Raw genomic sequence first — 22,183 nt, 5'->3', positions numbered from 1 at the left:
TATGGCCTGGAAAACTCCAGGAATCGGCCCCAGCTTTCTGCATAAGGAAAAAACCAGCAATTTGCTGATTTGCTACCACTGAATAACTCCATAAAAACTCACATTTAAAGCATTGCCGCACTGTTGCCCAGATCCTCCGGCCCCTGTGGGGCAGGCGGCTCGTTCGGAAAATCCGGCACATTGGTGGCGTCCATCTCGTCTTCGACTATACTTCCTGCCAACATCGGATCCGGCTGATATCCGGTTGAACTGGCAGGTTGATCACCAGATGTTGTTGGCGTTGGTGGAGCAATTAGCTTGACTGTTCCACTACTACCGACAGGAAGCTGTGTAGCTAGATTATCAGGCTTCGGCTCCTCAATTCCAAGGTGCTTGCGACAGTAAGAAGCGATGCAGCGATGAACAAACTGATACTGATCTTGGGTTTGAACCATACTTGCTCGCTGTCTCCGTAGAGCAATCACCAATCCGAAAATGTCGATTTCCGTCAGACTTTGTGCTTTCATTTGCTCTCTGATATAATTGATCGCAATTATTGTTCCTGTTCTTCCGACACCAGCGCTGCAATGAACGAGAATCGGCGACTCCGGGGAATACTGATCGTGCAGCTCCTCCATGTGATCGATCATCTTCAATAGTTGTTTCTCGCCAGATGGACATCCATGATCTGGCCATTCTCTATAATGCAACTGACGAACTGTCCGAGTTTCGCCGGTTGACGGATTCTCCATTTTGAAAACTCGTAGAAGATACTCGTCATCCGGGAAATGCTTCTCCTCTTCCAGTGTTACTTCAAGCAAACCGAACATTTCGACTTCTCCGATAGTATCTGGCCAGTATCGTTCACACTTCACCTTGTTGAGCTCAATCAATTTACAAAGCATGACAACCAAATGAACATTGTGCTCATCAATCATTTGCCACCACTCGCCAAGAGTGAGTTCCAAAGGAGCCTGCGCGGCAATGAAATTGGTCTTTCCGCCAGGTAGCTGAATCAGAGAAGCGTTCATGTAACCTTCTGGATTCTCGCTGTCCTTTGCCAATTCGACTCTGTTGTGGTCATCTGAAAGAAGTTTTTTAAATGTATTACACTGACAAGTGTAGGTCTTACATGGTAGAATGTCTCGGTATCTGTTCCTAGGCAAATGTCGAGGGGCGTTCGCACAATCTGCTGAGTATTCACTTTTCAACCTTTCTTGTTCGATACGAATTTGCTGAAAATTGTTTTTTTACTTCAAATTATTGATTGGAAAGGTTGTCTCACATAAAATCGTTTCTGATAATCTGGTCCAGTCAGCGACTCTTCTTCTTTCAGAAATCCACGCAGAATCGATTCCATCGATTGCTCTTCCATAGGAACTGGCGTTTCTGTTGTAGGAGCAGTCGGGTCCACTGTGTTCACTCGTTCTTCTTCACTCTCGAATTGAATCAAATCACCAGTTGGAACATCGCGAGACTCTTCAACAGCCGATTTCACTACAGGTGTTGATGTGGGAAGCGGCGGGGGATTCTTGCTTTTTTGTTCCGGAGATCCTTGATCATCCTGTAAGAAACACACATTTTTTACTTCATAAGAGATCTTCAGAAACTCACTAAAGGGGGACCGTCTTCATTCCAGACAGACAACGACGCGTTGCCTGACATTTGTGACAATTAGGTGTTGCGTTACCTGCAAAAAGGATACTAATTAGGCGAGTCAAATTAAAGCAGGAATCGACAGAAGAACGGAATTAGCGCAATTATTTCTACAGTACAGCTTTAAAGGAGCAGACAAGATTTTCAAATGGCTGCGAAACCAAAACAGAATTTTCAACATTGCGCCTTTAAAAATACCGCTGAAATTGTGAAAGCAGGGTCCAGCGGAAATGACGTTTGTTAGACTAGCTTTATTACTAGGTTGCGAAAGCATTTAAAAAACGGAAGGCAATAATTTTCTTTTAAAATAAAATAAAGAGAATCTAGGTTCCCTTCAACTATGTTTTCTCTGCTGTCTCTCACATAAGCTAATCCTCTGGCCGCGCCACACACAAGATATAAAAGCGTCTATTTTTCAGAAAAACGGGACATTTCCCAGAATTCCACTCTTCTGTTTCTGCTTTATTTTTCTTCCTCCTCCTCGTGTGCCTCTAGCTGTCATGCTGTTGAATTTCTTAGAACAAAATTGCTTCTCTTGCAAGGGAATTGTTTCAAAATACCAAAAAAAGAGGGCCAACTTGACTGTGACTCATAAAATAACTTATGCTTCGACACTATTTGAATCGATGGCATTTTATTTCAAAAAGAGTGTGGAGAGGAGAGGCGGTTAAAAATACAAACATAGAGAGAATGAGGAAGACACCACAAATAGCATTTTTGTCGCTCTTCTTCTTTTTTGGGTACACAGGTTAGTATGTGACCATCGGGGCCACAGACACACTTCTTGAAAGTGACAAGCGACCGCAAACACCATCACGTCAGTTTGCACAGCCAGTACTGTCTCGCGGGGCGCCGCGCCTCATTTTTCTTCCTCCAGTGACACAGGGGGCTCTAATCTGATTGCGATGACACGGAAAAAAGTGAATAGGGAACTAAAGAGACGGAGAGAAAAATAAGCAGCACATACGGAGTGTTTGGAACAAGTGATTTTTATTCACTCCAAGTGACTTCGAAATGTATCGCTAGGTTTCATCTGATCTAGATCTTTTGAGTTATCGAAATTCTCCAAGTAGAGAAGGTCATATTTAGAAAATGAGTAAAATGCTGAAACTCTGAAAATGTCGAGGGGAAAAGAAGCAATAAAGGTCTTATCAAATGTGTGACGGAAGATGCAAATGTTTCTAGACGGGAAAAGGGAAGAGCAAACAAAGAAGTTTCGTAAAATATACAATTCATTAAAAAAAGCCTAAAGAACCCGACACAAAAGTTGTGCAATGTTACAAAGAGTCTTGTCCTGTAATTTATTCGCCATCAACTGCACTCCGATCGGCAGCCCATTGCAACCTTTCCCGATTGGTACTGAAATCGCAGGGATGCCAGCCAAGTTCGCAGCTTGAGTGAAATAATCATCGTCATCTTCTTTCGTGAATAATGTATCTCGAAGTTCAGAGTACTTTGGTGCTGTTCCAGTTGCTGTTGGGGTGATAATGATGTCCACTTTTTTGAAAGCGTCTTGAATCTCGTTACTGATCTTTCTTCGGACTTTTAATGCTTTCTCGAGGTATAGTTCTCGATATCTGAAAAATCTATTGTTGGTTTTCGTGGTATTATAGATTATCCTCACTGTTTCATTAACATGTAGTTTCCTGCAAAAATCCTTTTCCGAACAACGGTATTTAAAGATTCAGAACGTGAAGAAGCATACATCTCATAAGTCGAATTGTCCATCTTTGAACGATGACCATACGCAACACTGTCATACCTGAAAAGAAAAAATATTCACTGAGAACTAGCGAAATTCCTCAAACCTCGCCATATTGGAAGCAATATCTGCTGCTGAAAGAACCGAATAGCATGCTAGAGAATATTTGGTTGTTGGTAGGCTTATCGGTATGATCTGAGCTTTTTGTCGTTCCAAAATGTTAGCTGCATGATTCCACAATTTCCAAGCATCATCGGATAAACACTCGTTGTTATATTCAGCTGGGATCCCTACTTTCAAGTCTTCAATCGACCGTATTCCTTGGATTTCTGGAAGATTCACTGACGTGGAATCGGCTGCATCGATTCCAGCTAACATTTCTAGATATTTCCAACACGCTTCTGCGCTGGTTGTAAAGATTGAAGGCGAATCCAATGAGTTGACAAGTGGAATCAACCCCGATCTTGAGAGGACTCCATAGGTTGGCTTGAAACCGAAAACTCCATTAAATGCAGCTGGATTGCGCGTAGAACCTCCTGTATCGGATCCAAGTGCTCTGAACTATACCATTTTAGAATTATTTAAATTACCGTAAAACCTCTAATAGAACGACACCCGGATCGTCCACTTTAAGCCTATATATCTCATTTTCTGCAAAAGATATCAAAAAGTGGCTCACTAGTAAAATGTTGCTGATATCGTGATAAACATTTTACTAGTTAACCACTTTTTGATACCTTTCAAAAGAAGTGAGATATATAGGCTCAAAGTGGACGTTCCGGATGTCGTTCTATTAGAGGTTTTACGGTATTTGCTAGCAAATTCGCTTCTTACAGATCGGCAATCCCAGTCTGAACAGCTACTGCGGAGCCTCCGGAGCTTCCGCCGGGGATCAGCCAGTCGTCAGACATGGCTTCGGAAAGTGCACTTTTGACAGGACCGAAATGACCAAGAGCTGAAGATGTTCCCATGCAGAATTCATCAAGATTTGTCTTTCCGATAATACATCCTCCTCTCGCAACGATACGATCCACAATTGTTGCATTCATAGGTGGTGTGTAGTTTTCCAACATTTGTGACGCGCATGTTGTGCTTGTAGACGTTCTGAACAAAGTTCTAGATAGTTTAGGCAACATGTACTTATACGCTTTACAGAAAACAATCCTTCACAGCCACGGGAAACGGGTTTAGGCCCTTCTCAATAGCATCTCTCGCTTGTCGCCGCGCCAATTCAAACGTCTCGCTGATAAAAATTCCATGAGAACGAAATTTGACTGCTTTCTCGATAGCTGATTCAATTCGGTGCATTTAATTGAAATTTTAATTAAAAAATGTTTTTTTTGAGCCATTACAATCGCGCTCCATTGTATTCTTTTCTGTCTGCGTCTCTCACCGCCGCACACTCTCTCGATTGCCACGTAAACTCCACCGTTCGGTGTGAACAGCACTGCTTCTTCCTAGTGGCTTCTTCCTGTTTCAATTTTCAACTGTTTTTTGATTTTTCGACGAAAGACAAACTATAAAATCTCTTTCTTATAATCTTCCCCTTTCTTAATACTCCTTTATAACCAGTAAATCGATTTCAGAAATGCGGGTATTCATAAGCCTGCTACTACTGTCTTCGTTGCTCGTAGAAGCCGACGAACATGATCATTTATACGAAGTGGACGAAGAAGTCGTGCTATGGATGAACACGGTAAAACTGTTCCAAACATTTTGTTTTACAAAAAACAGAAGTTTCAGGTTGGCCCGTATTCCAACCGACAAGAGACTTACACCTACTTCTCTCTTCCATTCTGCAAAGGAGATAAGAAGGAGATTGGACATTACCATGAAACGATGGGAGAGTCGTTGCTTGGTGTAGAACTCGAATTCTCCGGACTCGATATCAAGTTCCGAAGTAATTTTTTTTTCTGCTCAATAACACCATCCCATAAGCTAATTTTTCAGCAAACACAAAGAAAACAGTGGTGTGTCAGAAGAAGCTAACCGAAACTGACTACAAGACTCTTTTGTACGCGATTCAAAATAGCTACTACTATCAAATGTACCTTGATGATATGCCCATTTGGGGAATGGTAGGAGAAATCGATAACAGTGTCAGCCCGCCGACATACAAGCTCTACACACATAAACGTCTTGATATCGGTTACAACGACAAGCAAGTTGTTGATATTAATCTGACCACTGATGGAAGAGTGGACATTCGACCTGGTGCTGAGCTCACATTCACCTACGAAGTACAATGGACCAAGTCAGAAATTGATTTCACAAAGAGATTCGACAAGTATCTAGATCCAAGCTTCTTCCAACATAGAGTAAGTTCTGAGGAATTATAATTTGCAAACTCCAAATTTACAGATTCATTGGTTCTCGATCTTCAACAGTTTCATGATGGTAGTTTTCCTCGTTGGTTTGGTATGGATGATTCTCGTTCGCACGCTGAGAAAAGATTATGCTCGCTACCAAAAGGAAGATAGCCTGGACGATCTTGATGCAGATCTTGGCGATGAATATGGATGGAAGCAAGTTCATGGAGATGTTTTCCGGCCGCCATCTCTTCCATTATTGTTCTCCTCCTGTATTGGTGCAGGATATCATGTGTTTACGGTCGCAGTCATCACAACTATTCTCGCAATCGTTGGAGAATTTTATACAGAGTGAGTTGACTTATATCAATCCTAATCAGCCCTCTTCCAATTTGAACCTTTTTCAGACGTGGATCGCTTCTCTCTGCTGCTATTTTCGTTTACGCCGCATGCTCTCCAGTCAATGGTTATGCAGGTGGTTCGATGTATGCTCGTTTTGGTGGACGTCACTGGATCAAACAAATGCTACTCGGAGCATTCCTTCTACCAAGCATGGTCTGCGGAGTTGCATTCCTGATCAACTTCATTGCCATTTACTACCACGCATCTCGTGCAATTCCATTCACGATCATGCTCGCTGTTACGGCGATCTGCTTGTTCGTAATTCTTCCATTAACCCTTGTTGGAACAGTTATTGGAAGAAATATGGCTGGAACGGCCGACTATCCATGCAGAGTGAACGCAGTGCCACGACCGATTCCAGACAAGAAGTGGTTCGTTCAGCCATGGCTAATTACATTGGCTGGCGGAGTTCTTCCATTTGGATCCATTTTCATCGAGATGTATTTCATTTTCACATCATTCTGGGCCTACAAAATCTACTACGTTTATGGATTCATGCTCCTGGTTACGATTATTCTATCTATCGTCACTGTCTGCGTTACCATTGTGTGCTCCTACTTCCTTCTGAATGCAGAGGATTACCGATGGAGATGGACCAGCTTTGCTTGCGGAGCTTCAACGTCCTTCTATGTCTACATGTATTCAATGTACTATTTCTTCTTCAAGACGAAGTGAGTTGCAATTTGAAAAAAACTAATTTTGATGAATTAATTTGCAGAATGTATGGTCTTTTCCAAACAGTATTCTATTTTGGTTACATGGGAATTTTCGCCGCCGCTCTTGGTCTGATGACTGGCACAATCGGATATGTTGGAACAGCGAAGTTCGTTCGAAAAATCTATCAAACAGTCAAGATTGATTAAATATGATTCCATTTTCAAATATCCACTTTTCTAATGAATTGTCTTCCGAATCTCTTCTCCCGTTTACTCATTTTCCCGTTCTTTGGCTCTTGGTGTTTATTTTATTTTCTCCGCCTTGTTTCGATTCATTCTTCTATCAACTTTCCTGTGTAATATAATATTAAAGAAAAAAAAATTGTATTTTTTGTTGTCTGGTGATTTGGTAAGTAATCGACAACACCCTTTTCCTTATTTATTTGTGTGTGTACTTGTCTCCTCCCGCCTCCACTCCCCTTGCTTTTCCCCTTTCCGTTTCATTTTTAATGAATGCCTGATGACAGTGATGTATTTATTCATTCATTTTCCAACCATCTAAATAAGGCACAAATATTATATGAGAAAGTGAAAAATATGTGAAAATCTGAATTATGTTTAAAAAAATTGATGATCCCGTCCAAAAAGAAATATACTCGTAAGGTGATAAAGAGAGTGTTCCGGTTCCTTATTCGTCGAATCGAACCAATCGAGGTGAAGCAGGACGACTTCTTGTTGGGCTGACGCCTTCTGGACCATCGATAACAATTGTTGGAATCGTCAGGGTTACACTTGACACTCGGTTCTCAGATGTAGGCGCTGGTAGGCTTACAGAAATTTGTTGAAGAGATTCCGCCAGACTACAAACGTCCAAATCGTCGTCGGCTTTTGTTTGAAATGATGATTCGTCTAGATTCTCGGAACGACGGGATGGTGAGCAATCAGTGTTTCTACGGGAACGGAAGGAGGATCGAATCGATCCACTGCTGCGACGTCGTTTGTAGAATTGATCGATGACAAAGTTTTCCAATTTGATCACCTGGAATAAAATTAGTTAGAGGCGGTGTGGTGAAATTTTTAAAGCTTTATTTTGTGCAGAAAATCATGTAGATTATTATTTAAATACTTAAAAAATTCAGGAAAAATCCCTCAGGGAGAAAACATTGAGAAACTAATTCTTCTTTTTAGGGACGAGCTTGAGTTTGAGTTAGCTGTGAGGACGTTCTAATAGAGGGTGGCATTCTATTATTCGACATCATAAGAAAACACTTCGTTCAGGGTCGTGGGATGTTTTCAGCATACCAAAAATTGAAAAAGGTTCAAATTATTCAAATTTGACCTTTTTTAACTATTATCCTTATTCAAATGTTTTTTTTGGCCTGTACTGTAACCATCAATTAGAAGGTGAAATGAAAATATGTTTTTGGGGTGACGCACTATTAGAGGGTGGCGTTCTATTTTTCAGAGCACTGCTCAGAGAACGTTCTATTAGAGGGTGGCATTCAATTGGAGGGATATATTAGAGTTTTTACGGTATACAAAAAGAGTCTCTCACCTTATCCAGCGATTTAATGAATTCCGTTTCATTGAGAATCTTGAAGTCAAAATTCGTAGAATCTGCCATCAGCGCTTTGAATTTTGGGACAGTGTCATCATTCTTTGAAATTTAAATTTTTTGAAAGATTTAGCTTCTCTCTCGCTTACCTCCATATCCCCAAAACGAACACACAGCATTGCGAGATCATAGAACACGCGCAATCTGCTTGGATGAATAGCACGTCTCCATATCCGCCGTCCCATCATGAATATCTCTGCATACTCATGTTTCACATCGTGCCATATACGTTGTTTCTCAACTGGATCCGTTAGGATAGGTGCCAGGCGATAGTAGCAGGCATAGATCGCAGACTCGTACCATGCCAAATAGCAATACTTCTTCGAAATGTCATGTAGTCTATCCAGCCAATCATAGCACAACTGTTTTCTCTCTTCCGGTGTTCCCTCTTCAGGATCCGAATATTGAAATTTAAACAGATCATTGGCGTTCCAATCGTCCCCTTTTTTACGGAGTCGCTCAATTTCGTTGGTTGGTTTTCGATTTAGTTTGGAAGCGGCTCGACGGAGTGGACGATCTGAAAAGTATGGTTTTTAATGTTTATTTTGAAATGGTCCCTATATTTCATAGTCTGAACCAGGGCGGTGATTTCAAAAGATTGAGGGTGGAGGGGGGCTGCTCCTTTTGAAAGTGAGCTACGTCATCAGCAGTTTCCTATCTTCTCTTCTTGTGATAAAACAAATGATTAGAAAAAAAAAGATAGAAGATATCACATGTCTCTCTCCCTCTCTTTCTATGTTACGATAGCTTACGTGACAGGAGTTTTGATAGCATGTTGATCACAGATTACAAAATGTGGAAATAGGCTGAAATATCAATTCTGCCTACGAGATTTGGGATTCAATTGGACCTAAATTGGAGGGATATGGGAAAGTTAAAATTTCGAAGGAATCAAACTTATCTTATAGCTAGCTTATGAATATAAATAATTCTGGAAAAACTAGAAAAAATTGCGCTACTAGATATACTGGTTCCTGGCGGAACTTCGCTTCTGGCGGACCTCTGGCGTGCCTCGTCGATCCTTCCATAGTTTCTTTTAAAATCTATAGTTTTGAACTAGCTAAATTGGATATGATAGAACTAAAAAAGTACTTCAAAATTATATTATTTGAAAAACTTTAACTTCTCTAGAAAAAAAGTTACAAACCATAAAGCTGTAACCGCGTAGCTCAGATGATTTTTGGCTTGTAACTTTGTTCATAGACAAGATAAAATATTCCAAACAGTATCATTTTGCAGTACTTGTCAAGTTCTATTAGATACATTTTAGTTGGTCTACAAATATTAGTTCTAAAAGAATCTATGGCAGGGCAGGCAAAGACCCGCCATGGGCCCGCCAGGAGTCCGCCAGGTACCCGGGCGATAGGACCCGATTCACAAGTATAATTCAACGATTGAATTTCAACTTATTTCCGACTACAACTAGATCTTTGTTCGCTGAGAGCTTGTGAGCAATAAACTTAAAACACTCCATTTGTTTTATCACTGATTCGCTCTCACTTTAGTACCCAGTCGTTAACAGAAACGATGTATGTCATCTGTCTTTTTTAAATCTTCCAAGAGTTTGAGGTTTTAACTCTTGGACTTTGAATTTCAAATCGTACCAACCTGGAAGCGGATGAAGTTTCGCTTGACTTTTCCTTCTTTGCTGTTCCACATCATTGTTCTCCTGGAGACAACGTTTCATTCGAATCACACATCGCCGGTATTGGGTCAGCAGAGAGTTAGCCACCTCTCCTTTCACTTTCCGCCACTGCCTTCGAAGGAATCCTGGTTTGGGATTCATCTGGAATAATTTAAAGATAGAACATGATACTTTTAAAATTGATTGGTGTCAAGAGACCTGTCTGAACCATGAGAATATATCGTTTCGGTCGAGTCGACACTTTTTAGAGCTGATTGTAGAAATAGAGGGAGTCATAGGAAGGGGGGATGTGAGCAGTTAACTAAGAAAACGTGAAAAGCGAAGGATGGGAGAATGTCAGATCAATCAAAGGAGGCAGACTCTCCTAGGGGCCAGCCAGCATGCGCCCTCTCTCCCCTCAAATCACGTTCTTCATGAGTCGTTAACAATAGGGGGAAGTAGTAGGAATTTCCCTAGTAGAGCAACCAGATTTGAGGAGAAACTAAAAGAAAGGAGAAGGAGAAGGAGGACATTTTGCTGTCACTTTCGGCAATGGACAAATTTGGAGGTCTGTGTGATGGGAAGCGAACAAAAAAGATGAGATGCCAAAAAGGGAATGGACCGAAAATGTGTGTGTGCCTAGGCACATGGAAGTGTCTATAGGAGTGACGTGACTAGGAGATGTGATTTATAGGGTACGGATTCGGCGTTTTGATAAGAGCGTTTTCTAGATATTCTGCCTAAAGAACCCCCATGATGAGTTGAACTCATGAGGAATAGATCAGGGGTACATCGGCGCTACCGGCTGAGCTACGAGCATACTTGCGACAGTGCCTTTACCAGGTCTTTCACGGGCCTAGCCACAGTTTTTTTTAGAATTAATATTTTCAGACAATCTAAATCAGATATGATAGATCTTGACAAGTACTACAAAATGATATAATTTGAAATACTGTATCTTGTCTATGAACAAAGTTACAAGCCATAAAGTGGCCGCACCGGACTGGGTTTGTTTTTGTTGCAGTTTGTTTTGTTTGTAACTTTGTTTGTAGACAAGAAACAGTAATCCAAACAGTATCATTTTGTAGTACTCGTCGAGTTCTATCATATTTTTATTAGTTGGTTAAAAAAGTGGATTCTAGAAGAAACTATGGCGGGGCCCGGCAAGACCCGCCAGAAGTCCGCCAGGAGTCCGCCAGGGGTCCGCCAATAACCTGGTTTACAAGTAGCAATGTAAAGATGGTTGGGAAAATCTTAGGAATAATTTTTTAAATGTAACCTTAAATATACTGTAGTTGCAAAGCCCCCGATTTACAAGTATGGAAAAGAGCTGAAACTCACATTTTTATTTGGCTCAACTTCGCTGTCGACAATTTTCGATCTCATAGCAATTAGTACATAACAAGCTGCAGGATAGAAGAAGCTTTGTTTTTTTTCTGAAATTAGAAATACAAAAAAAAAGAAAGGTCGGGTGAGAGGGTTTTGGTTGGAAGTGAAAAATATGAGAAGACACATGTGGTGACGGGAAGTGATGTAGGGGGGAGAACAACTGTGGGACTCTGAAGGATCCTTGGAGAGAGGGGAGACGCCGAGATAAAGATTGATTCGATCTGAAGTCAGTCTTTCTTGAGAAAGAGATAGAGGGAGAGAAATCGTGTCTGGAAGTATAAATAGATGATCATAGAGAGCAGGAGGGGTACGGAAAGATTAAAAAGAGAAGTTTTGCAGGATTTTGGGGACACAACTTGAATCTATGGAACGGTTGCACGTACTCAAGAGAGTATTAGGTTACCAAAAACTTTGGGATGTACAACCTATGTTTACTGAACAGAACGTTTTTAGAGAAAGAATTCTTAAGAAAAAAAAATGAAGAAATTGAGTTCGAAGTTGGTAGAAGGCAGAAGTTCTTGCCGCGGAACTTCAAAGTGTACTGGTCCGGGATGAGAACTACACACACGTGGTCATCCGAATCGTCAGCTGATTTCTCAGTTTTTATTGAAACATTAGTTTAAAGAAAGAAGAAGAAGTTTTTCTAGGAGACACTAATCACAAGATAAGTTCCAATAAAAAGAGTCGGCATAATAACGTTGTGCTTTAACTACAGTATAATTAAGGTCACATTACAAAAACTATTCTTAAAGTTTTCCCAACCATTTTTACACTACCAGGGTTGTAAACCGGCCACCAGGACTCCTGGTGGACCTCTGGCGGGCTTCTGGCGGATCACGCCATAGTTTCTTTTAGAATCAGTATTTTTAGACCAACTAAATAGGATATGATAGAACTCAATAAGTACTACAAAACAATGGTATTTTGATTACTGCATCTTGACTATGAACAAAGATACATCAAGCCAAAAAAAATCGTCTTCGTAGCTCCGATGGGTTTTGGCTCATAACTTTGTTCAAAGACAAAATACAGTATTACAAACAGTATCATTTTAAAGTAGTCATTGAGGTTTATAATAATCAATTTAGTCGATTCGAAAATATTGATTTTTAAAGTAACTATGGCAGAATCCAGAAACGGCTGCCAGGGGGGGGGGGGGCGGCTTACAAGTATGACAAGAATGTTTCAACGTAAAACAGCGAAGGATAATCAGAATGAATCAGAATTATAGGAATAACTATTTTTTAGCTATTATTACAGTAGACTTTTCAGAAGAATATTTAAAAACAATTCCTAATTGTAAGGGATTCCCAGCCATCTCTACACTACTAGGGACCTCGTACTACAAGATGCTTCTAAAAGATTTAAAGTTATAGAAAAAGTGAGTGAGGCACCTAACTACTACTGGTCATCTGTTCGTTGGCTGCTTCTTCTCCGGTGTAATTATTGTTTTTTGTTGTCTGGTACTAGGAAGGTTCGTCCGCCACACAAACGCATTTTTTCGTCGTCCCGTGTGCTTCGTTGTGACAAATGACGCAAATAGCTTCTGGACATCGCGCTGTAGTAGTGGTGACTAAACATTAGGAAATAGGACAAAGTTTTCTGTCAGACAGACAAAAATTGGTTCAATTAGGAAACACACTTTTTTCGTCTACTTTAAACCCAAATGATGAGTTTTGGGCTTTTTGAAACACACGTTGATAGGGAAAACTGAGTTCGAGATGTATTTGTAGATTGGTTTCAAAAAAAAAATCTATTTTTGAAAATATAACAAAGCACAAAGGCACTACTGACACAATGAAAAGTATCTGCGTAGGGGGGGGGGGGGGTTGATGCATATTTATGCATGGGATCCATCATTCTCATGGAAAAAAAAGAAGAAGAAAGAAATGAAGGGCCGAGTAAAAAGAGTGGGAGAAGAACATTCCGGGCCTTTTCCTCTGACCCACACGCAACGGGAAGAAGAGAGCAGCTCATTTTCGGGTCGCAGATGAACAAAAAAAGAGGAGATGAATTGAAGAAGAGGCCTATACTAGAAGAAGGAGAAGATGAAGAGTTGGGGTGAAGCACAAGAAAATTTGGGAACAAAAAAACAATGAAATGGGTAGGAGTGTGTATTTCTGGTATGAGTTTCGCCGTAAACCAAGTTCAAGCTCAAATATCTCGGTCCCAGTCAAAGACCGAAAAAAGTTGTCCACTGATAAATTGTTTATCACAATATCAGAAATGTTTTATCAGTTAACAACTTTTCTATAGTTTATCAGGAACCGAGGAAAATGGGCTCAAAGTTAGGCATCTTTTTTATAACAGAGTTTACGGTAGTTATGAGAAATCTTAACTATTTTTCTACGCCGTTTAGTTTTTTGAACGCTTACAATTAGATATTTTTTGAAGCTCCATCTAGACGAAAATATTAAAATTAGAGCCCAGTATTTTGAAAATTAAAGGGATTTTCGTATATTTTTTCTCATGGGAATACCTCTCAATAACATATATTTTCGTTGCTATATTAGATACTAAAACGGTGAAATTCATGAGTCTAGAAAATTCCTTAAAGGGGGACTTTGCATCAAAATGTTTCCAGAGTTATATATTTTCCTAATTTCACTTCGAAAAAATTCAGAAAAAAATTGAAATTCCTGAAAAACGCCTCCGAATTCGAGTTCTCGCCCAAGTTGTGTTCATGCAATTTTTGAGCCATTTGTGAGAATTTTTTTCTTTAAAATACAGAAAAAACGACTTCAAATGACGAAAAATTATAGAAAAATGCATGAAGAAGCATCGCACACAGCGACCCTCTTGGACGGCATCTTCAGGAAATTCAACTTTTAAGAGCTTTTTTTAAATGTGATATTATGAAAATACACAACGCTGGGAAGCAGAAAACTACGGAAAAAGTTAATTAGGCTCCCTTTTAATTAACGTCTTCCTAATTATCATTTCGACAACTGAAGTGCCTGGTATCACGCAACACACAACAAAGAGTGCGTAAAAAGTGGAATAACGGATGTGCAGTTACTCAATCAACGCATCCACTTTTCTCTCTCCCATCCAAATTGAATTACTTCTGCAGAAGTGGATCAACACGAATCCGACTTTGTTTTCAGTTCAGATGACGTCATGGATAGGAATAACTGCATCATCCAAATGCGATTTTTTAGAAGGCGAAGAAAATTGGGACTCTTAGGTATAGGGTTGTGGTATACGATTTTGTTAATTGTTTGAATAGTGAAAAGACCAAACAAAACATATACTCTCGGGTCGTTTTGTGCTTCATATTTCCTTTTGTTGGCTTAAAGCTATCGCTCAAACTATTCGGACTGTTTGACACTGTTTGTTTTTTTGCAGTTTTATTTTTAGTGGATGGTGCCCTCTGGTCCAGGAACAGAAGCATAAATTCCTCAAAAATGAAACAAGTGCAGGTACAGTACAGGTCAGGAAAAAATCTTTCAGAACAATCAGACATTCCGTAAACACTCTAATAGAACGCCACCCTGCCCGTCGACTTTAAGCCTAAATATCTCACGACTTTTGAAAGATGTCATAAAGTTGTCAACTAATAAAAAATTTATCATAATATCAGCAACATTTTATTAGTTAGCCACTATTTGATATCTCTCACAGAAAATGAGATACATAGGCTCAATTTTGACGATTTGGGTGGCGTTCTATTAGAGTGTTCACGGCATTTGAACTACTTTCATATACCGTAAAACCTGCATTAGAAGGGCATTTCATTCTATTGTGGATGGTACCTCCGAAGGGTCCTTTAATTAGACGGGCCTTACAAGTTTCCGGCTATTTTAATAACATTTTTTCAACGAAAAATTGGTAAATTCTAGTTCAAAATTCATGAAAATCTAGCAATTTCACTAAAACGGAGCAAAATTTTGAGCAAAAAAAGAGTTTTGAAAATTTTCTGGAATATCCTTCGTGCCTTTTTATTCGAGGGGCCTCTTTGTGAGGGGCCCTTTTAATACAGGTTTTATGGTACTTATTCCATCCGCAAACACGGTGAAAGACACCCCAACTTTCAACTATGAGTCGATTTATCTCGATTCCTGTTGAAGATATCAAAAAGTTGTCATCTGACAAAATGTTTATCATATTTTGATAAAAAATTTAGCAGTTGACAAAATTTTGATATTGTTCACAGGAATCGAGATAATTGGGCGTAGAGTTTACGGTTTGGGTGGACTTCTATTCGAGGAAATACAGTGTTCGACACTCCCCAACTTATCCATAACTATTTTCTTTTTTTTGTTTTTGTTTCAATAAAATCCAAATTCACTTTCGCTTATTTGGGTATCATGAATATACGCCCTATTATTACCCCATGCATCGTTATTTGAATACTATTTCTATCATCCTTCCCACTCTCTCCTCCTTCTAAAAAAAGCTGTACAAATACCAAGATAATTGTGTCATCAATTGAAATGGGCATATACCCGAATAATAAATTGTATTATGGGAAATGCAAACGCAATATACCCGAACATCATCTCGTCATTTTTTTTCTCGCCAGTCTGACTTTTCCCAATGCATTTTTCAGTGGTTTTCTTCCTATTTGTATATTCGGTACATAGTCTTCAAGAGACCAGAGGCATTGTGTTGAGATCCAAAAGACAATTATACTTATGTGGAGTTCAACCATACCAATACTATTCCACTAGTCGTAAGTGATTTTTCCCCCTTAATTTCAAACATCCTAAGCATCTCAGCATGCCCAACTGCTGGATCTTGCCCGAACGGTGGATTATTTCTAAATGCACCCTGTCAAGAATCAGCGCAGTGCTCCGCATTCTATTCTGGAGTGTCTTCTTGTATAAATGGATATTGCTGCTCGTCTCCGAACTCTCAGAACAACCCAATTCCAATTATTACTACTACCACCACCACTCGAGCCCCCAACGGATTTGGTAAGATTTGAACCAATATATCTCGGTTCCTGTGAAAGATATCAAAACATTGTCAACTGACAAAATGTTTATTATGTTATCAAAAACATTTTGTCAATTGACCGCTTTTTCATAGCTTCTACAGAAATCGAGATATAAGGACTTTATTGGTTTCTATCAGAATATTTACGGTAGGTTTGGAAGTTTTCGATGTTTTAGGTGTCTGTCCGTCGGGACAATTGTCGGAAGTTAGATGTACTGCACGTGGGCAATGCGCATCTGGACAGACTTGTATTGGAGGATTGTGCTGTACAATAACAGGAAACGAGTGGAATGGTTTGTGTTTATCCCTATACTGGTAATCCAGGGCTGGCGGATTCCGGGCGGCTCTTTGCGGGCCCTGCCATAGTTTCTTTTAGAATAAATCTTTTTGGATTAACTAAATCAGATATAATAGTATTTGACGAGTACTTCAAAATGATTTTGTTTGAAATATTTTACCTTGTCTATGAACGAAGTTATGAACGATACGAAGCTCATACTTTTGGCTGCCGGGCTTGGCCACCATATATTTTTTAACTTTGTTCATAGACAAGGCACAGTATTTTAATAAGTATCATTTTGAAGTACTCGTCAAGTTCTGTCATATCCAATTTAGTTGGTTAAAAACGATTAATTCCGAAAGGAAATAGGACAAGACCCGCAAAGAGCCGCCAGTGACCTGCCAGGAGCCCGCCAGGAACCCGGCTACTTTTTGGCTTGTAACTTTGTTCATAGACAAGATACAGTAAACAAGTACTACAAACTGAAACTATTTTTGAAACTGAATCTCGTTTATGAACAAAGTTGCAAGCTATAAAGCTGTGACCGCATAGCTTAGACGGTTTCTAGCTTGTAACTTTGTTCATAGGCATGATACGGTACTCAAAATAGTATCATTTTAAAGTACTCGCCAATTTCTATCATATCTAATTCAGCTGGTCCAAAAATATCAATTCCGAAAGAAACTAGGACAGGGCCCGCGAAGACCCGTCAGTGACCCTATTCACAAGCAAACTTTTTCCTATTTTCATATTTGATAATAGGTCTTTATTATTTTCTGATCATTCAATTTATTTCAGTTGCTTGTGGAGGCCAAGTAGCCCTTGGATCTTGTGACATGACCTCTCGATGCTCCTCACAATCACAAGTTTGCACTTCGTCCAACTATTGCTGTGAATGTCCCTATGGTCGAGCATATGGAACTTGTGGATTTGTAAGGTCAAACTTTTGCATTTCAGAATAATAATCATATTTAAGGGCATATGTCCAAACGGTTTCACCTGCCAACCTAATGGAAACTGCTGTCCCGTGTGCCCGAATAATCAAACTCCGTTTGGCACCTGCGTAGCAGGACAGTGTGGTGGTGGAAGAACTTGTCGCAGTGGAAACATCTGTTGTTGAATCTGACTCATGATCTATGTCACTTTTTTGTAATACAAGAATCAAAGTTTATTTCAAAAAATACAAATATTTTGAATTGACAAGCACATGCACACTGGGGTATTTAAAATCAGCCTGAAGTTAACCCGTTTGTTTGAACATATTATACTTGTAGAAGGACAGGTTAGAAGAAGCTACAACAGTTGTAGAAGAAGACAGTTTTCCAGGTGATAGCGTGCTCACGTTTGGCTTTTCTCGGTGCGGTCAATCTAGAAAATTTCAGGATTGAGATATCGATTGACTAGAAATTGCTACGGGAAGAAAAACACAATTACGGTATTGAGCATGCGTGCTATGAAAACGGAAGAAGTGAAGAAACCCGAAGGGAGGAAGGAAATAATAATTAACTGAGGTTTTGGGGGAAAAATGTAAAAATGTTCAAGTAAGAACCGAACTAACAAGAAGTTCTCCTTGCCGGGACCAATCACAGTAGAGATAATAACGCAACAGCATTCGGTACTTGTCGGAGAATAACATGTAGACACAGATATTGCACGAAGCGTTGATTATAACCTGAAAAATTTTATTAGAAAAATTTTATTTTTTTAATGGGAAATTATAGCACCAGGAGTGCAAAAGAGTAGTTCCCGTAAACACTCCACTAGAAGTCGACCTAAATTTTGAGCTTATATATCTCGGTTTTTGTAAACGATATCAATAATTTGTCAACTGATAAAATATTGACAATAGTGTGATGAACATTTTATCAGTTGACAATTTTTTATTATATTCCACAAGAACCGAGATATAGAGGATCAAATTTGTAAAGGGTAGCTACAGTGAACACTCTACTAGAAACCGCTTTAAACTTTGAGCTCATATATCTCGGTTCCTGTGAATTATATCAAAAAGTGGTCAACTGATAAAACGTTTATAATATCACAAACATTTTCTTAATTGACACATTTTTGATATCGTTTAAAAGAACCGAGACATAAAGACTCAAAGTTGGCGGTTTGGGGGGGGGTGTTCTATTTGCTCACTCACTGTAAACTTTACATTTTCAACCCCTTACAAAATAATTTCAAACTTTTTGGTTTTGTCTGAAAATTTGAGAGAATATTAAACAAAAAGTAGAACTTAATTTTTGTATTTGACACTTTTTTGATAGAAACCTAAAGAAGCAAGATATGCCCCGTGGAAGGTTAGCAACCCCAAACCGGTGTATTTTTTGCAGAATCGCTCTATCGAAAAAAAAAGATCATTCTAAAAGTAACATGGCACGCCGAGAACTTTAAGAACATCAATCTCATCTAAATATCTCACCAAAAGATTGTTAGTCGTAACCAAAGTCCTGTAGAGTGGTCCATCTCCTCCCATGTTTTCAATGATGTTGCACACGAAAGCCAAAGTATTGCAGAAAATGAAAAGAAGCACAATGGCAATGAGCATAATTGATGTTTGTCTCTCTTTTCTTTCTGCCTTCTTCGAGAACTCTTCACTTTCAGCTCCGCACTGAAAATATTAAATTGACCCCATTTAAAGAAAAATTTCAAAACCTGAGAGACCATATGCATCCGTCTAGATCTTCTCACAGCAGCCAGCACCATCGAGTTGAGGGCAATTAGAAGAGTGAATGGAATCACGTACATCACAATTGTATAAGCCCAGCCGAAGAATATTTGAATGTAGAAATCGTCCAATCGAAGAGCTGTCGGTTGAAGAGACGGCATATAGTAGTCGATATTCTCCCGATAGCAAACATTGGAGATGTGGACCTAAAGATTTACCTAATTTTTTAAAAATGCCATCCTTAACTTTGAGCTCAATTATCTCAATTGTCTTGAAAGATATCAGAAATAGGTCAACTGATAAGATATTGGTGATATTATGATAAACATTTTGCTGGTTTACTACTTTTTAATATCTTTTACAGGAAATGAGATACATGGGCTCAAAGTTGACGGTATATAAAACTACCTCAAAAAAGCGAGTGGTGTTGAAGAGGACCGAGAAAGTGAGAAGTCCAATTATAAACGAGGTAACTCTTTTCTTGGGCAGCCACTCTACAGACTTATATGGATGACAAACTCCGATGTAGCGATGGACAGAGACACCAACAGTCATGAAGACACTGCACGTTTGGGCAGTCATCATTAATCCGTACATGTAAGGGGTCACCGAGTAGCTGAAATGAAATCATGTGGTGAATTGAATCACTAGGACAAAAATAACTCCATGGTCAAACTTCAAGCGATTCAGTTATTAGGTTAACTAGCACCTGACTATATAACCTTGTTAGTGAAACCTAAATATGAGCTCTGACTGAAAAAAGTAATATTACCTGATATAATTGGCTCTCCACCATTTTAGATACTCCCCGAAACGTGGCAATGATAGAACGAAGAATGCGGAAACAAGAATCAGAGTGTCGGAAGCGGAGAGCACAGCCAGATACCAATTGATGGACGAGCTGGACATGATTCGATGTGTGAAGATGCGCATCGACGTCACATTAGCCATTATCCCAAACATTATAATCGGAACTGCTATCAGACCGAGCATAAGGCTAAAACATTGATTAAAATATAGATTCTCATTGGATTTCTTACGTTTCCAATCCTTCATAGCTTGCATATTCTGTGTGACATACACATGAAGTATTCAGTTCATTGCAAGAATCCTCTTCTGCTGTTAGCAACTGGGTCGTCGTTATCAAATCATTGGCAAGCTCCGAGATAGACGTTGACGTGGAATTGGAGAGCATCCCCAAAGGAGCCGTGTAGTTCGTACTTATCATGTCAGATGGGACCATGAAGGAAGCTCTGATGAAGTATATTTCCTGCCTAAATATCAGAAGTTAATGTTTAAACTGATAGAGAGCAGAACAGGTGAAAAGTGTATAACGTTATACGGAGATGAAAATGGATCACATGGAAATATCAAAATCAGAAACCTTTGACATATTCCTAGATATCAAAATGACAAGTAACAAAAAAGATCAAAATCTACCGTAAAACCTGGAATAGGTAACAGCTCAAAGTGATAGCTCAAACTTGACAATATCTTGTATCACACGGGGGCTCTCCTAAAGTTTGAGCTCGATTATCTCAATTCCTGTGCAAGTTATCAAAAAATATGTCAACTGATAATATATTTCTCATATCATGATAAACAATTTATCAGTTGACACTTTTTTGATATCTTTTACAGGAACCGGGAAAAATTGGCTTAAAGGAAGGACAAATTTAGGGTGGCATTTTGGGGGTTCCCAGTTGTTTCTGCTTTAACCTTCTTTATATCGGCTCATATGCGAGGTATCAAAATATAATCAACTGATAAAATATTTATCGTATCATTATCTACATTTTATTAGTGGACAAAATGTTGATATCTTTTATATGAACCGAGATAATTGAGCTCAAAGTACAGTGATGTTCATCTAGGGATCGTAGAGGGGACTCCATCGCGTCTATTTCGACCAGCTTAATCTCGGCTCATGTAGAAGATATCAAAATTTGGGTAACAAATGAAATATTGCTCATTCTATGATAAACAATTTATCAGTGGACACTTTTTTGATATCTCCTACGTGAAAAAAAGAAAAGTTGGCTCAAAGTTACGGTAAGGATTCTTTTTTTGAAAAATATGGCTTGGTGACTATTTCATTCGGAAACCACGACAACCTGCGAGCCAAAAAAAAAAACAGAAAAGCAATGAGCAGCTCGTGACACCAAACCTAATAGGATTGAAAATCTGATAATAACATTGTTAGCGAGAAGTGGTACATAGGAAGTATCTATAGCTGAGCAAGATGTGGGAGGAGGGAGAGGAAAAATTAAGAAACACCTGGAAATCGGTTCGAGGAATATGTATAAATAAATTGAGTTAATGTTTGAATGACGTTAGTAGAAGAACAATTCAAGAAGAAGAAGACGTCTTATTTTCGAAAATAGAAAGATATTTTGTTGGCTACTCATTAGCAGGGAACAGGAGACGCAGATTCTAGACAAGCAAGGAACATCCGAAGCAAAGAAATTTGTCATGATAAATTAGAAGGATCATTCAAACTTCAGAATGTCACGCAAACGATGATTCTAGATTCAGCAGACTCTAATTGGTATATTGGAATGCCTAGTTTCTTCAGAAAATTTTCACAACGGGACCTTAAAACCTTGTAAACACAGATTGTGATAAAAATTTCAGGACGAGTTAAGAATATCTCTCTAGACGATTCTAAAAATTTCAGCAGTACCAAAAATCGCATTTTGTGTAAAACATAAACTTTCAAATACGATTTGCTCAACTTCTAGGACGTTTCGGAACACGAAATTTGTTGTGTTATACTTAGAATTAGACGAAATTTTATATTTCAAGCATTTTCGAAAGAAAAAATTGTTTTCAATTTTTCAAATAAACTTACCGTAAACACTCCAATAGAAGGCCACTCTATACTCCCACTTTGAGCTTACATATCTCGGTTCCTGTACTAGATATCAAAAAGTGGTCAACTCATACTTGTAACGGGCCG

General features: G+C 39.1%; 6 protein-coding genes across 6 annotated transcripts; 2 read left to right on the top strand and 4 right to left on the bottom strand.

The window, feature by feature from the left end:
- Positions 1 to 104: 104 nt before the first annotated feature.
- On the bottom strand, positions 105 to 1,644 carry CBG08394 (the record flags this gene model as incomplete). The annotated part of the gene is made up of 4 exons (XM_002634537.1): positions 105 to 1,063; positions 1,112 to 1,214; positions 1,265 to 1,543; positions 1,594 to 1,644. 4 exons carry the CDS (start codon positions 1,642 to 1,644, stop codon positions 105 to 107), a joined length of 1,392 nt encoding a protein of 463 aa, XP_002634583.1.
- Positions 1,645 to 2,881: 1,237 nt separating this feature from the next.
- Positions 2,882 to 4,645, bottom strand: CBG08395 (the record flags this gene model as incomplete). Its single annotated transcript, XM_002634538.2, has 5 exons — positions 2,882 to 3,212; positions 3,260 to 3,397; positions 3,444 to 3,893; positions 4,172 to 4,441; positions 4,491 to 4,645. 5 exons carry the CDS (start codon positions 4,643 to 4,645, stop codon positions 2,882 to 2,884), a joined length of 1,344 nt encoding a protein of 447 aa, XP_002634584.2.
- A 280-nt stretch (positions 4,646 to 4,925) lies between these two features.
- Positions 4,926 to 6,911, top strand: CBG08396 (the record flags this gene model as incomplete). Its single annotated transcript, XM_002634539.1, has 6 exons — positions 4,926 to 5,033; positions 5,081 to 5,237; positions 5,288 to 5,655; positions 5,699 to 5,997; positions 6,054 to 6,719; positions 6,767 to 6,911. The coding sequence occupies 6 exons, from the start codon at positions 4,926 to 4,928 to the stop codon at positions 6,909 to 6,911; spliced, it is 1,743 nt and encodes a 580-aa protein (XP_002634585.1).
- Positions 6,912 to 7,392: 481 nt separating this feature from the next.
- Positions 7,393 to 10,105, bottom strand: CBG08397 (the record flags this gene model as incomplete). Its single annotated transcript, XM_002634540.2, has 4 exons — positions 7,393 to 7,743; positions 8,260 to 8,361; positions 8,409 to 8,836; positions 9,928 to 10,105. The coding sequence occupies 4 exons, from the start codon at positions 10,103 to 10,105 to the stop codon at positions 7,393 to 7,395; spliced, it is 1,059 nt and encodes a 352-aa protein (XP_002634586.2).
- A 5,766-nt stretch (positions 10,106 to 15,871) lies between these two features.
- Positions 15,872 to 17,673, top strand: CBG08398 (the record flags this gene model as incomplete). The annotated part of the gene is made up of 5 exons (XM_002634541.1): positions 15,872 to 16,007; positions 16,054 to 16,251; positions 16,450 to 16,566; positions 17,352 to 17,485; positions 17,530 to 17,673. The coding sequence occupies 5 exons, from the start codon at positions 15,872 to 15,874 to the stop codon at positions 17,671 to 17,673; spliced, it is 729 nt and encodes a 242-aa protein (XP_002634587.1).
- A 417-nt stretch (positions 17,674 to 18,090) lies between these two features.
- Positions 18,091 to 20,467, bottom strand: Cbr-frpr-19 (the record flags this gene model as incomplete). The annotated part of the gene is made up of 6 exons (XM_002634542.2): positions 18,091 to 18,225; positions 18,979 to 19,167; positions 19,212 to 19,430; positions 19,633 to 19,840; positions 19,997 to 20,221; positions 20,265 to 20,467. The coding sequence occupies 6 exons, from the start codon at positions 20,465 to 20,467 to the stop codon at positions 18,091 to 18,093; spliced, it is 1,179 nt and encodes a 392-aa protein (XP_002634588.2).
- Between the last annotated feature and the right edge of the window lie 1,716 nt (positions 20,468 to 22,183).

This window comes from Caenorhabditis briggsae, assembly GCF_000004555.2.
Source record: "Caenorhabditis briggsae complete genome, chrIV, whole genome shotgun sequence".
In the NCBI taxonomy this organism is placed as follows: Eukaryota; Metazoa; Nematoda; class Chromadorea; order Rhabditida; family Rhabditidae; genus Caenorhabditis; species Caenorhabditis briggsae.
The sequence above is the reverse complement of the archived record's forward strand: the minus strand, read 5'-3'. Positions and strand labels throughout refer to the sequence as shown.